The 12,944-nt window shown below is 41.8% G+C and overlaps 1 protein-coding gene across 1 annotated transcript in view; it reads right to left on the bottom strand.

The window, feature by feature from the left end:
• The window catches only part of SLC12A3 (solute carrier family 12 member 3), a 169,972-nt gene that overhangs the window by 36,055 nt on the left and 120,973 nt on the right, over positions 1 to 12,944 (bottom strand). The window contains exon 18 of the mRNA XM_029608720.1: positions 1,726 to 1,832. Coding sequence (XP_029464580.1) covers positions 1,726 to 1,832 — 107 coding nt within the window. The remainder of the gene's footprint in view (positions 1 to 1,725; positions 1,833 to 12,944) is intronic.

Raw genomic sequence — 12,944 nt, 5'->3', positions numbered from 1 at the left:
ATCCCTTTTCAAGACCGTGTCAAAGCACACTCTGTGAGGGCCATGGCGACTTCAGTAGCACACCTTCGATCGGTGCCGCTTCCTGACATCTGCAGGGCTGCAACCTGGAGTTCTCTCCATACCTTTGCAGCCCACTATTGTTTGGACAAAGCTGGAAGACAGGACTCCATCTTCGGCCAATCTGTCTTGCGTAACCTTTTTCCAACGTGATGTACCAACACCCTTCCACCTTCCCGGTAGGGTGCGGATGCCCTTTACCAAATTCCACCCCAGTTGTAGTGCCTGTTGCACGTCGTTGGGTGCATTTGGTGCAAGTCAGGACATCCTCAGCTCGGTACTCACCCATTTGTGAGGACAACCATCCTGCTTGTCCTGTGAGAAAGCAAATGTTGCTTACCTGATGTAACAGGTGTTCTCACAGGACAGCAGGATGTTAGTCCTCACGAAACCCGCCCGCCACCCCGCGGTGTTGGGTTTGTTTTGTTTTTACTTTCTAGGCACTGCCTGTAGCTTTGAACATCAGACTGAAGGGAGACCCCTGCTGGCTGCAGGGTCAGTGCCTTACTGGGCATGCCCAGTAGGGGCCAGTCAAAGTTCTGTTTAAACTTTGACAGAAGTTTTCCGTGGTGGGCTCCATCCTCGATGTCACCCATTTGTGAGGACTAACATCCTGCTGTCCTGTGAGAACACCTGTTACATCAGGTAAGCAACATTTGCTATATCCAAGTCTGCCTCGACCATTAGGGCCTACAAATCTGGAACTTTGTTGCCCAGACTGCGAGAATGTGTGTACATAGTTTTCCAGCTTTTTTTCCCTCGGCTTGCTGTTCTTCCCAGACACATTTTCTGTGCTTTTGCCTAAAAGTGGATTCATTTTGTTCTTTTCTCTAACCATTTCCTGTATTTGTATGCGTTGGGAGTGACATTTCAATTCTATAAATCCTCCGCAGTGCCAAGTAAAGTTAGCCCTAGTGGTATAATGGGCCCCTGCCACCGCCTTTATGGCCAAAAAAAAAGTGAAAGGATCCCTACAATAGAAAGGGGGGGGGGGGGGGGGTTTGCCATCATGCATCGCCACAGCTGAGAATATACAACATTCCCAGCCATGGCAACACATGAAAAATTACCACAGGATTTAATTGCATGGTAATTTTCACTGTGATAAAATATCGCAGCTTTCAAATATGCCAAGTCTGCTGCTGAATATACCTGGATAAAGTTACCTGGATAACTTTAGAACAGGTATTATTCCAACCAGACTTATGCATGCGACTTTAGCTGGACAGCACTCAATATGTTTGCTCCCCAGCTGTCCCTGAGACTCCTCTAAGGCTTCCCTGTTTTTATCTGGATGAATTTTGTGTGCACAAGTTGTGTGCAGAAATTTTATCTGCTCGGTGGGAGGAAATATATAAATCTTAGCTTTTGTCCTAACAACTCCAAGAGTTAGCTGGACAAAGCCTTTGAACATTGACCACTATGTTTTTATCTTGTGTTTTAGGTTTTTAATGTATTTTTTATTTCTTTTGTTGTGCATTTTATAATCCCTAATAGTTTGCCACCTTCTGCATGTTTGGTAAGGCAGGCTACAAGTCGGAAAGAAATAAAATAAATAACTACAAGTAGGTTGTACAACGGAGCTATAAAAAAAAAATGTAGGTTCAACTGAGGATTTCTGTCAGCTTGCTCCTTACCCAATTTGCTAAGAAAACTTTTACAACTTACTGCAATATTCCAATGTAATTCTCTGTGTTCCACGGATGAGCAGATTGCCAGTTCTTCTTGTACCCCAGAATTAGGATGTTTGGCTTCATTCTTCCAAGACCTGATGCCTTTTTCAGAGAGCGGTGAAGAGTCAGAGGTGAATGAATATTACAAAATGGCACATATGATCACTTACTACTCAGTTGATCCAGGACACTCTGCCCAATTCTTGTGCACAAGAACTGCCTATTTTATAAGTATAAATCATCCAAGTTTGCTGTAAAATATAGCAGCCATCTTATATGTCATTTGAAATAGGTGGCCTATCACCATTCCAGATCCTCTGTGTGAAACAAAATTACAGGGGGGGGGGCATGAGGTAGGGATAGTTAGGAAAAGCCACGGCAATGCAGGATAAGAGTACTGATTTCCAATTTGTTCCATATGTTTTCTCCATGAAAAGTAATAATAGATGAGGAAGGGTTAGAACAGGCACATGAGAGCAGGCTGCGTGGTATTAAATGAGACACAGTCAAATTATATGGAGAGACATCACTTGAGAAACCCTCCCACTCACCATCTGAAATTAGGGAATGCAGGCACTTTTGTTATAGTTTTAACAGTGAAAATGGAACCCCCAGGAACAATCAGCATAATGTACAAGGAGAGATGCTAACAACTTAGTCTGTGTAGCCAAAAGAATTAGATCTCTCAAGTGAGGGGAGGGGAGCAAGGCATGGAAGGCAAGAGATAAGGGAAAGGTGGGGGGTCAGTTAGGAAGGACAAATGGAATTATGATTGACGTATGAAATCTTCATGTCTCCATCAGACCCCGCTCGTTCATGCCCTCACAAAATGTGTCCCCCCTTCTTATATACACACGCCTCCCTGATCATACTTCCTCCCCCTTGGTCATCACAGGCAAACATCTTCAACTCCCTTCTGCTCTCCTCCCCCATCACAAATGTAAATTTATCTCTCAGGGTAGTGTCTCCAAATTTCATGGGGGAGGGTTGAATACTATGGCAAAAACAAACCTCACTCATAAGCCAGGGCATATTGAGTATGACCTCAAACTCTCAAATTTACTGCTAATGCTGTTCTTAATATTGGGTCAAAGAGAGCTTTTTTCTGGAGCACAAGATGTACTATATATACTGTTTATAGGCAAAGAGTACTTGGAAGTTCTTTTTTAATCAGGCCAGTATCATCCAAGACAATTTGGGCTTTTTCGGTATCTTGTAAACTTGGGGGTGGTGTTTCCAAATGGGATAGTTTTGCACACACCATGAGCCTAACTCATAAGCCAGGGCATGTTAGATATGATCTGTATCTCTGCTAGTGCTCTCTTCTTTGTATATTATCTCCTTTCCATATTCAGGGATCCACCTTATAATTAGTTCTTTTGCTATAAGGCAGTGAAATCAAGACTATTAAACTAATTAAAGTAATTAATTGGCTTCTGTGGTCTGTCTCCTGCTACGGTGGGTCCATGAACAGGTTCAGCATGGCCTAAAACAGCATAACCTTTGCTATGTGGCATAAGATGTGCTCTGTTATTACACTGGTAAACAAAGTTTTTGTTTCCTTCAGGCTTTTTGGTGCTCCAAATAGATTTTTTTGATGCTGATCACAGATATTACTTCGAAATTTGTACATCATGTAAGGTTTTTGAGAAACGGAAATTTTGTGTTACAATAATTGTGAAATTTTAAAACATAATCTCACATACATATATTTTCTTGCTGGACAGTAGTTTTTATGGTTTTTAAAATTCATGTCATATTTTTGACGGCCATAAGCAACATAACATGTAACAGAGACTAACTTTTTAAAAAATACACCAAGAAACTCTGCCTGATCATGCCAGAACTTGCTCGGGCAAGTCCCAGCTCGGCTGCAAGATTCCAACTTGTTTCCATGACAATACAGCCTTATATAAGCAGCATTAATGAGTAGTCTCCTATGCAATGTCTGTGTGACTGAGCGAATCGTATTGCTAAAACTGTTGAGTTTAAAGCTTGTGGATTTAATTTCACATACTTTATGAAATGTTACGCAAATGTCGTAATAACCAAGACACATTTTGTTACATCTGTGGTGAGTTTACTCTGAAAGCACAGAAAAGGAGTATGATTGCACTCATTAATAAAGCATAAGAGTTATACTTCTGGTGCAAAATTGCTGACCAGGACAGAGCATGGGCTCCTCATATATGTTGCACATCTTATACCAGTAGTTTGCAAGCTTGGCTGAAAGGTGTGCGACCATCCATGCCGTTTGCCATCCCAATGATATGGAGAGAACAGAAAGATCATATAACTGTTACTTTTGCATGACAAATGTGTCAGGATACTCAAAGAACAGGAAGTTTATTGAGTACCCTAACTTTGCATCGGCAATGAGACCAGTGCCGCATAATGACAGTCTTCCTTTTCCAAAACTGCCAGAGGTGTGGACACTTGATGATGAGGATGAGGAGGTAGGCGATGAGGGTGAACTGTCGCAGATGGAAGCTGCGGCTGATCCTGACTTTGTGCCATCAACATCCAGCGATCCTTATTTAATATCTCAGTCAGAGCTGAACGATCTGGTCAGAGATTTGGCTTTATCGAAGAGTCAGGTGGAGCTGCTTGGGTCAAGTCTGCAAGGATGGAATCTTTTGTCATCTGATACAAAAACTTCAGTATTTCGCAGCCATCAAGAAGATTTGACAAAATATTTCAACCAAGTAGACAGTCTGACTTTTTGCTGTGAGATCAATGGATTGTTTTGTGCTCTCGGATGTGACCACGACCCAACAGAATGGCGACTCTTTATTGATTCATCAATCTTAAGTTTGAAGGCTGTTTTGCTGCACATTGGCAATAACTACCCATCAATACCTGTCGGGCATGCCGTTCATATGAAAGAAACGAATGAGAACATGCAGCTACTGCTGAACCACATTGAGTATTTGAGGTACAACTGGAATTTGTGTGGTGATCTCAAGGTAGTTGCAATTCTACTGGATCTGCAGCTTGGTTACACCAAGTATTATTGCTTCCTTTGTGAGTGGGACAGTCAAGCAAGAGATTCACATTACGTCAGAAAAGTCTGGCGTCCCAAGAAGTTGGTCCCAGGGCAGAAGAATGTTGCGCACGACCCATTGGTGGATCCAAGTAAGATATTTTTTCCACCTTTGCACATCAAACTTGAGCTGATGAAAAACTTCGTTAAGGCAATGAACATGCAAAGTAAAGCCTTTGATTATTTGCGGCAAATGTTTCCACACATAAGTGACGCCAATATAAAAGATGATTTCGTTGGCCCACAAATCCGAGCTGTGATGAAGGACAAATTAAATAAAGTAGTACCTATTCAGTCACTGTCAGATAGCAAAGTTAGCTGGATAACTTTAGAGGTATATTCAATAGTGCACTATTGCATATAGCCAGCTATCTTAAAGTTAGCTAGATAATTTTTTTTTTTTATACATATGTTAGTGCAGTGGTTCCCAATTCTCATGCATATCCATTGTGTATATCCTGAAAACCCGACTGGCTGGGGGGTCCCCAGGACAGGGTTGGGAACCACTGTCTTAATGAAAGAAGGACGTGCATAACTGGCATTGTGAGACTCAGAGGTGAAGGAGAGGAATATGTAGAGGCTGACTAAGAAAAAGCAAAATTGCTTAACAAATATTTCTGTTCAGTATTCACTATGGAAAGGCTTGAGGCCTGGAACGAGGACCACATAAAATAAACACAAATAAGATTGGAAGTGAGGTAAACCTCAATCGATTGACATACAGTGAACTCACAAGAAGCTATCTAAACTTAAAGTAGATAAGGCGATAGGGCTGGATGGGATACATCCGAGGGTACAAAAAGAATTCCTGGCAACTCCACTGGTTGATCTTTTCAATGCTTTTTTGGAGTCGGGAGTAGTTCCGGAGGACAGGCAGATGTGGTTCTTATTCATAAAAGTGGAAGTAAGGAGGAGGCTAGGAGCTACAGGCCAATTACTCTGATGATTGTGGTGAGCAAATTAATGGAATCACTGCTAAAACAGAGGATAAAGCAGTTTTTGGAATCTAGTGGATTGCAAGATGCGAGGCAGCTTGGTTTTACCAGAAGTGAGTCTTCTCAGACATATCTGATCAATTTCTTTGGGTGACCAGACAATAGGATCAAGGGAGAGCACTATATGTAGTATACATGGATTTCAGTAAGGCCTTTGACACAGCTCCACAGAGGAGACTTATAAATGGAACCTAGAGTACCTGACTGGGTGGCGACAAAGGGTAGTGGTAAATGGAGTTTTCTTTGAGGAGGGGGGTGTTACTAGAAGTGTGACTTCGGGATCAGTCCTTGGACCGATTCTTTTCAACATTTTCATGAGCAACATCAATGGGAAAGGTTTTTCTTTTTGCCAGTTATACCAAAATCTGTAACAGGACAGCCAGGAAGGTATAGAAAACATGAGGTAGGATTTAGCAAAGCTTGTGGAATGATCTAGAGTCTGGCAGCTAAGATTTAATGCAAAAAAATGCAAAGTAATGTTTTTATTATGCAAAAACCCAAGGGACAGGTACAGTATTGGAGGTGAAATTCTTCTAAGCACAAAGGAAGAGCAGGATCTGAGGGTGATTGTATCTGATGATCTTAAGATGGCCAAACAGGTGGTTAAAGCAACAGCAAAAAGCCAGAAAGACACTTGACTGCCTAGGGAGAGGAATAGACAGCAGAAATACTATACAAAATATTGCTCCTGCATAGCTCTCTGCTGAGACCTCACTTGGAATACTGTATACAATTCTGAAGACCACACTTTCAAAATGATATAAACAGGATGGAGTTGGTCCAGAGGATAGCTATTAAAATGATTAGTGATCTTCATTCTAAAGCATATCGGGATAGACTTAAAGGAAAGGCGAAATATAGGAGATATGATAGAGATATTTAAATATCTCAAAGGTTCCCTTGCATAGGAGGTGAGTCTCTTTCAATGGAAAGGAGGCTCTAAAATGAGGGGTCATGAGATGAGGGTGAAATGGGGTAGACATTGGAGTAATCTTAGGAAATTTTCCTTTACAGTGAGGGTGGTAGATGCAGGTAACAGCCTCCCAGTGGAGGGGGTAGAGATAAAAGCAGTATTTGAATTCAAGAAAGCATGGAATAAATATAGGGAATCAATTAATTGGGTGGATGGGCAGACTATATGGGCCATACCATTTGTTTCTGTAATCATGTTTCTATGTTTCTAGGAATACAATGGCTCAAAGGGAGCTTTCATCAGCTGGGACAGAATCCCACTGAGGGCCCAAGGCACAGCAGGAGGTCTGATTGGAGGCTTTAGATGATGCGAGTTGTTCAGAGATTGGTTTACCTTTTCATGGTAGTAGTAGGTGCCATTGTACTAAGGTGAACTCTTACTGATTTAGTCTTAAGACAAGACTTGGATAGATATAGAAGGTATAGTTTTTGTATGGAGCAGGAAAAAGGATCTAATGTCAAATATTCACACTACAAAGCAAATCTTCTCCACTTAAATCCATACGACTTTCCAGTAGAATCTTATCTTGAAGCCAAAAGAACTCGAGACATCTTAAGATAGATCAAGGGTTACAGGCTCAATCTCTCAATATCCAGGCAATGAGTGCCAGAGACCTGATGTTGTGATGGCACAAGTTCCCCTGATGCTGGAGAAGTCCTCAGTTTGATTGGTTCCTTAATGGACATCCTCCTCAGGAGTAGGAACCAGATCCATCTTAGCTAAAAGGGAGCTACAAGTATCATAGTTCCCCTGTTTAAGTTTCAACAGAGACTTCATAACTAGCAGAATCAGACAATCTAGGGCAAAGGTGTCTGAGGCTAGTTTGCTTTGCCCCCTCTTTCTAGGAAACTTTCTGTTCTTATGGGATGCAATATGATCTACTGTGGGTGTACCCCATTGGCAGAAAATCTAGTTTGTTACCCTCAGATTCAGGGACCATTCATGGGGTTCCAAGGACCAATTCAGTCTGTCTGCCAGGACATTCTCCACGTTAGCCAGGTATTCAGCCCTGAGAACCATCCCTTTAGAGATGGTCCAGTCCCTTATCAAGACAGCCATCTGACATAGGAGATATGATCATGTGCCTCCCTGCTTGTTGATAAAGTACATAGCAACCTTGTTGTCCATTTAAACCAGGATTACCTTGTTGAATAACCGATCTCTGAAAGCCATTAGAGTGTACTGGATCACCCTTAGCTCTAGGAAGTTTGTCTAATAGGAATTCTCGTGAGCAGACTAAATGGCCTGGGTGCAGAGCTCCTCTACATGAGCTTTCCAGCCCAGATTGGACCCATCTGTTGTAAAGACAATTTGTGCCAAAGAATTTGGATGCCCCTGACCAGACTGGAATTATCCCACACCAGGACAGAGGATCCCTGAACAGTTGTGTGACATGAATGCTATTTCATATGTCTTGAATGGCCTGCAGCCACTGTGATCTGACGCTCCATTGGGCTCTTCTCATATGGAAGCATTCCAAGGGAGTGACATGTACAATTGATACCAAGAGATCCAACAGCCTCAACATGTTCCATGCTGAGTCTACTGACTCATCTGGATCCCTTCTGCTGCGGACATCAGGGAGACAGTTCTTTGTTGCAGAAGAAAGGCTTTTGACTGAGTTGTGTCTAGCAAAGCTCTAATACACTCCAATTGAAGTGACAGGCTTAGATGAGTCTTTGGGTAGTTAGTAATAAAAACCCTAGTAATTCTACACCCAAATAGTCCTGCACATCATTTAATTTCATTTATTAAAATTTATTAATCGCTTATCGCAAATTGGTCTAAGTGATTTACAAGTGTTCCATTCCCACAAAGTAAAAACATACAATACAAATAAAATACAAACATTAAATCAACAAACACTTGTTCTATTGCAGCAATCGCAGGAAATCTTACTTAATGCATTAAGGGAAGGCTAATTTCATTAAATAATTTTTTAAAATACATTCTGAATTTTTTTTAAGGAGTCTTCTAGCCAAAGCTCAAAGGGCAGCATATATTCCAGAAAACTGGAGCAGCTATTGAGAACACTGATTCACGTGTAGTTGCAAGGCGGGCATGATGAACAGATGGTATGTCGAGCAAAACTCATGGGAAGATCTCAGCTCTCTTGATGGTTTATAGATTTTTAGAAGTGAATTAGACCATGGGCAGGAGTGTGCACTCAGCAGGTTGAAAATTGTCAAACAGATTTTGTACTGGATTCATTGACTGATTGGGAGTCAATTTAGTTTTTGAAGAATGGGAGAAATATGTGCATGGCAATTGGTACATGTAATAAGCCTGGCAGCAGAATTAAGTAGAAGTTGCAATACGTATAATGAATTAGATGGAAGACCTAAAAGAAGACTATTGCATTAATCGATATGTGGAAATATGATTGTACATACAATAGTAAGAAAATCATGAAAATGACATAAACCTGTCAAAAGACGGTTTAGAGAAGCCATTTTTACAATGATTTTGATATGTGAATGAAAAGAAAAAACAGGATCCAAAGTCGAATGTAAAACTGAATATCATCAGCATATATTTTATATCCTTCAGTGACTGTTGCAAGTAATTTGGCAATTGGAGCAAGACAGATATTAAATAAAAGTGCTGACAAGGCTGATCCTTGTGGTACGCCGGATTTTAGTTGATGTAGTGTTGAAAGTTAATTATTGTATTTGACTTGTTGCATTCAATTGTGTAAACAGGACTGAAACAATTTAGTATGTTTCCAGAAATACCACATTCATGAAATTGAAAAGAAAGAATTTCATGATCAACTATGTCAAATGCTGATGAGATGTCTAGTGACACCAAGAAAAATCTTTGCCCAGAATCAAGACCTCTTCTAATAGAATCAACAAGGGAGACTAACAGTAATTCATAGAATGTCTAAAACCGAACTGATGAGGGTCGAGAATGGCATTCTCTTCTAGGAAGATGGTAAGTTGATGTTATACAATGGATTTAAGAACTTTAGATACAAACAGTAATGATGAAATTGGATGATGGTGTGAAGGATCAGATGGATTGAGATTAGATTTCTTAAGAAGAGGTTTAATGATTGCCCTCTTAAGACAGTCAGGAACATGACCAGATTGCATTGTGACATTAACGATCTTGGATAGTAGTGGCGCAATAATGTCTTTACAAGTTTTGAAAAGTGCTATAGAGACATTAGTAGCTGTGTAGACTACATTATTCATCGCTGAAATAATACCTGATATTTCACAGGCAGAAAAGTCTTCAAACGTGGACCAAAATTCAGGTGTGAAAGAGGACAACTCACAGTACCAAGACTTGACATTGGAGAATGATAGACTAAGATGTTCAATCTTGAGAGAAAAACATTTAAGAAATGATTTGGCTGAAAGAATGTCAATCAGTGAAATCATAGACTTCGGTATATTCGTAAGATTTTTAGCAAACTGAAATAAGGCATGAGTGTTGTTGCCTAAACTTTTAATTTTATCAGAGTAAAAATTCTTCTTTGCTTCAAGAGTTTCAGCCTGGTATTTAGCTAGTATTGATCTAAAAATGAGAACTGAATTAGCTGAGGGTGATTTATGCCACATATACTCCATCTTATTTACGCCACATATGCTCCATGTTATTTACGCCACATATGCTCCATCAATAATTTGCACCATTTGCTTTAAATATATGTTATGTTATTCTGTTCATTGTATTTCCTCCTTTTTTCAGTTCTATGTAAGCCGGCATGATGTGCCTTACGAATGTTGGCAAAGAAAAGCCTATAAATAAATAAATAAATCTTTCTAAGAGATGTGCGAAGAGTCAATAAAGACGGATTCATCCAAGGGCGAGAACACTTTTTGTACGGGATGAAAGATTTGAGTGGAGCAATATAGTCTAGAATTGCAGTAATTTCATTTTGCAAACTAGAGATTAAATGATCCAAATCATTGATATCATTAGAAAATAAAAGATCTATTACAGATTGAAAATTTTCAGAGAATTTTGTACTATCAATATATATCCTCATCGATTCTGCTGCTCCCACCTGAGAAGTGCTTGACCAGACAGTCATCCAGATAAGGACAGATGTGTACCCCCAGCTTGCGCAGGTGCACCACCACAATGGCAAAGCATTTTGGTGAAGACACTTAGGGCTGACACTAAACCAAATGGCAACATGTGTAACCTGCCATTACATTGTCCTTTCAACACAGCAGGATTTCACAGTGGGGTAGGCTTTTGGGCATATTCTCAGTCCAGTCCCTCCACCCCCCATGCACCCATACAGCTTCCGTTAAAACTAAAGGATTCACACTTGTTGAGTCCAACTGTTTTATTTCTTGGAACATTTAAGACACAGAGGCGATGCAGATTCCAAACATGAGTTAGTTGAAAACATTCAAAGGAATCCCAAAAGTGCCAGCACATCAGTAGGTGACTTTACTGCCTGATGCAATTTACTTATTCCCATATCATACAATGCTGCTTATACATTAGAGAATTCACTAACAGTGGAACTTATGTGATCCATGATACTCACTTTCTGAGGTTCTGCCCATTATCCTCCCTGGAGCCCCAGGTTGCCCTACAGCAGCGGTTCTCAACCTGTGGGTCGCGACCCCGGCGGGGGTCGAATGACCAAAACACAGGTCGTTCGACCAAAACTGGTCTGCGGACCGACCCCAATGGCCCGGTCCGCAGACCAGTACCAGGCCGTTGGGGATTTTTGCCGGTCCACGGCGCCGCGGCTGCTGCGGGGAGGCGGGGCGAAGCTGGAGACCTGCCTCCTCCAACCCCAAAAGGGAGCGCGTCGCGGTGCTCCTCCTACTTACTTCCTGCCCGCCCTGCCCCGGAAGACAAATGTTGCCGGAGCCGCACGGGCAGGAAGGAGGAGGCGCATCAGCCGCGTGCAGAAGAGGAGCAGCGGGGCCGGGAAGACTAGGGCCGCTGCAGAGCCCATCCTGTAGCAACCCGTAAAGAAGAGGCCCAGAGGTGAGAGAGAGGTGTGTGCGAGTATGAGATGAGTTGAGAGATTGTGTGTGAGAGTGAATTGAGAGACTGTGTGTGTTTGCAGAGACAGCATGTGAGAGCCTCTGTGTGTGTGAAAGAGACAGCATGTGACAGTGAGAGCCTGTGCTTGAGCAAGGCAGCATGTGGTGGTGTGAGAGAGCCTGTGTGTGAGACTCAGACAGCCTGTGCCAGTGAGAGACTGTGTGTATGAATGATTGCATGACAGAAAGAGCATGTGACAGTGAGATCCTGTGTGTGTATGTGCGTGTGAGAGAGAAATGCATGTGAGAATGAGAACCTGACTGTGTGTTTGAGGGAAGAAGACAGGTGGAGAGAAAAGAAACAGAAAAAAAGGCAATATAAAAGGAAATTGCAAAAAAATAAAGGGAAGCAGATGTAAAAAAAAATAAATTACTTTTTACTGATTGGTACATGTAATCTTTGGGAATGTGCAAGAGTAGCACTTTCTCTATGGCAGATCTCACAATGTACGAGATCAACATGGAGGAAGAGGCAGGGCTGCCTCTTCCTCCATGTTGCCTCCTCTGCCTCCTCTGTGCAGGAGGCCTCTTCCTCCATGGGCTGCCTCCTCTGTGCAGGAGGCAGCCCATTCTGCTGCCTCCTGCACAGAGGAGGCAGCAGAATGGGCTTCAGTGCCAATAGCAGCAATCAGCGCCTCCCCAATAGCCAGGTGGCAGCAGTGGCAATAATTAGATTAATTGTTTTACTCAGCTGGAGGTGACAAAGTATGAAGTGGGATGTGAAATCAGCTTGATCTGGTGGAGAATTAGGATTGCTGTTACACATGAACTGTATTTGGCAAACATTAAATTAAAGGGAGCCAGGATAATCAATTGAAGCCTGCAGCTGAGGACTGATTCATTATGACTCATGTAGAAATTAGTGCATTTTCCAGATTAGTCTGCATAACACAATTCTCAACATTCAGCATTATTTCTGCTGCATAGAGTTTTATCTGAGAGGCTCTGAGGTTGTGAGGGAGCCAGTAAGAGTGAGAGCATGAGTGTGTGTGAGAAAATCCAGGGGAGTAAGAGTGTGTGTGAGTGGGGGGGGGGGGAGAGAGTGTCTTACACCCTGAGAGTGTGTCAGTGTCTGTGAGAGCGAGAGGTTATGGTGCATATAAGAGCATGAATGTGTATGTATGTGACAGTATATGTGTGAGAGAGAATGGACATGTGAGTATGTGTGAGAGAGAGAGG

Source organism: Rhinatrema bivittatum, chromosome 7 (genome assembly GCF_901001135.1).
Source record: "Rhinatrema bivittatum chromosome 7, aRhiBiv1.1, whole genome shotgun sequence".
NCBI lineage: Eukaryota > Metazoa > Chordata > Amphibia > Gymnophiona > Rhinatrematidae > Rhinatrema > Rhinatrema bivittatum.
Note: the sequence above shows the minus strand (reverse complement) of the source record. Positions and strands in the feature narration are given on the sequence as shown.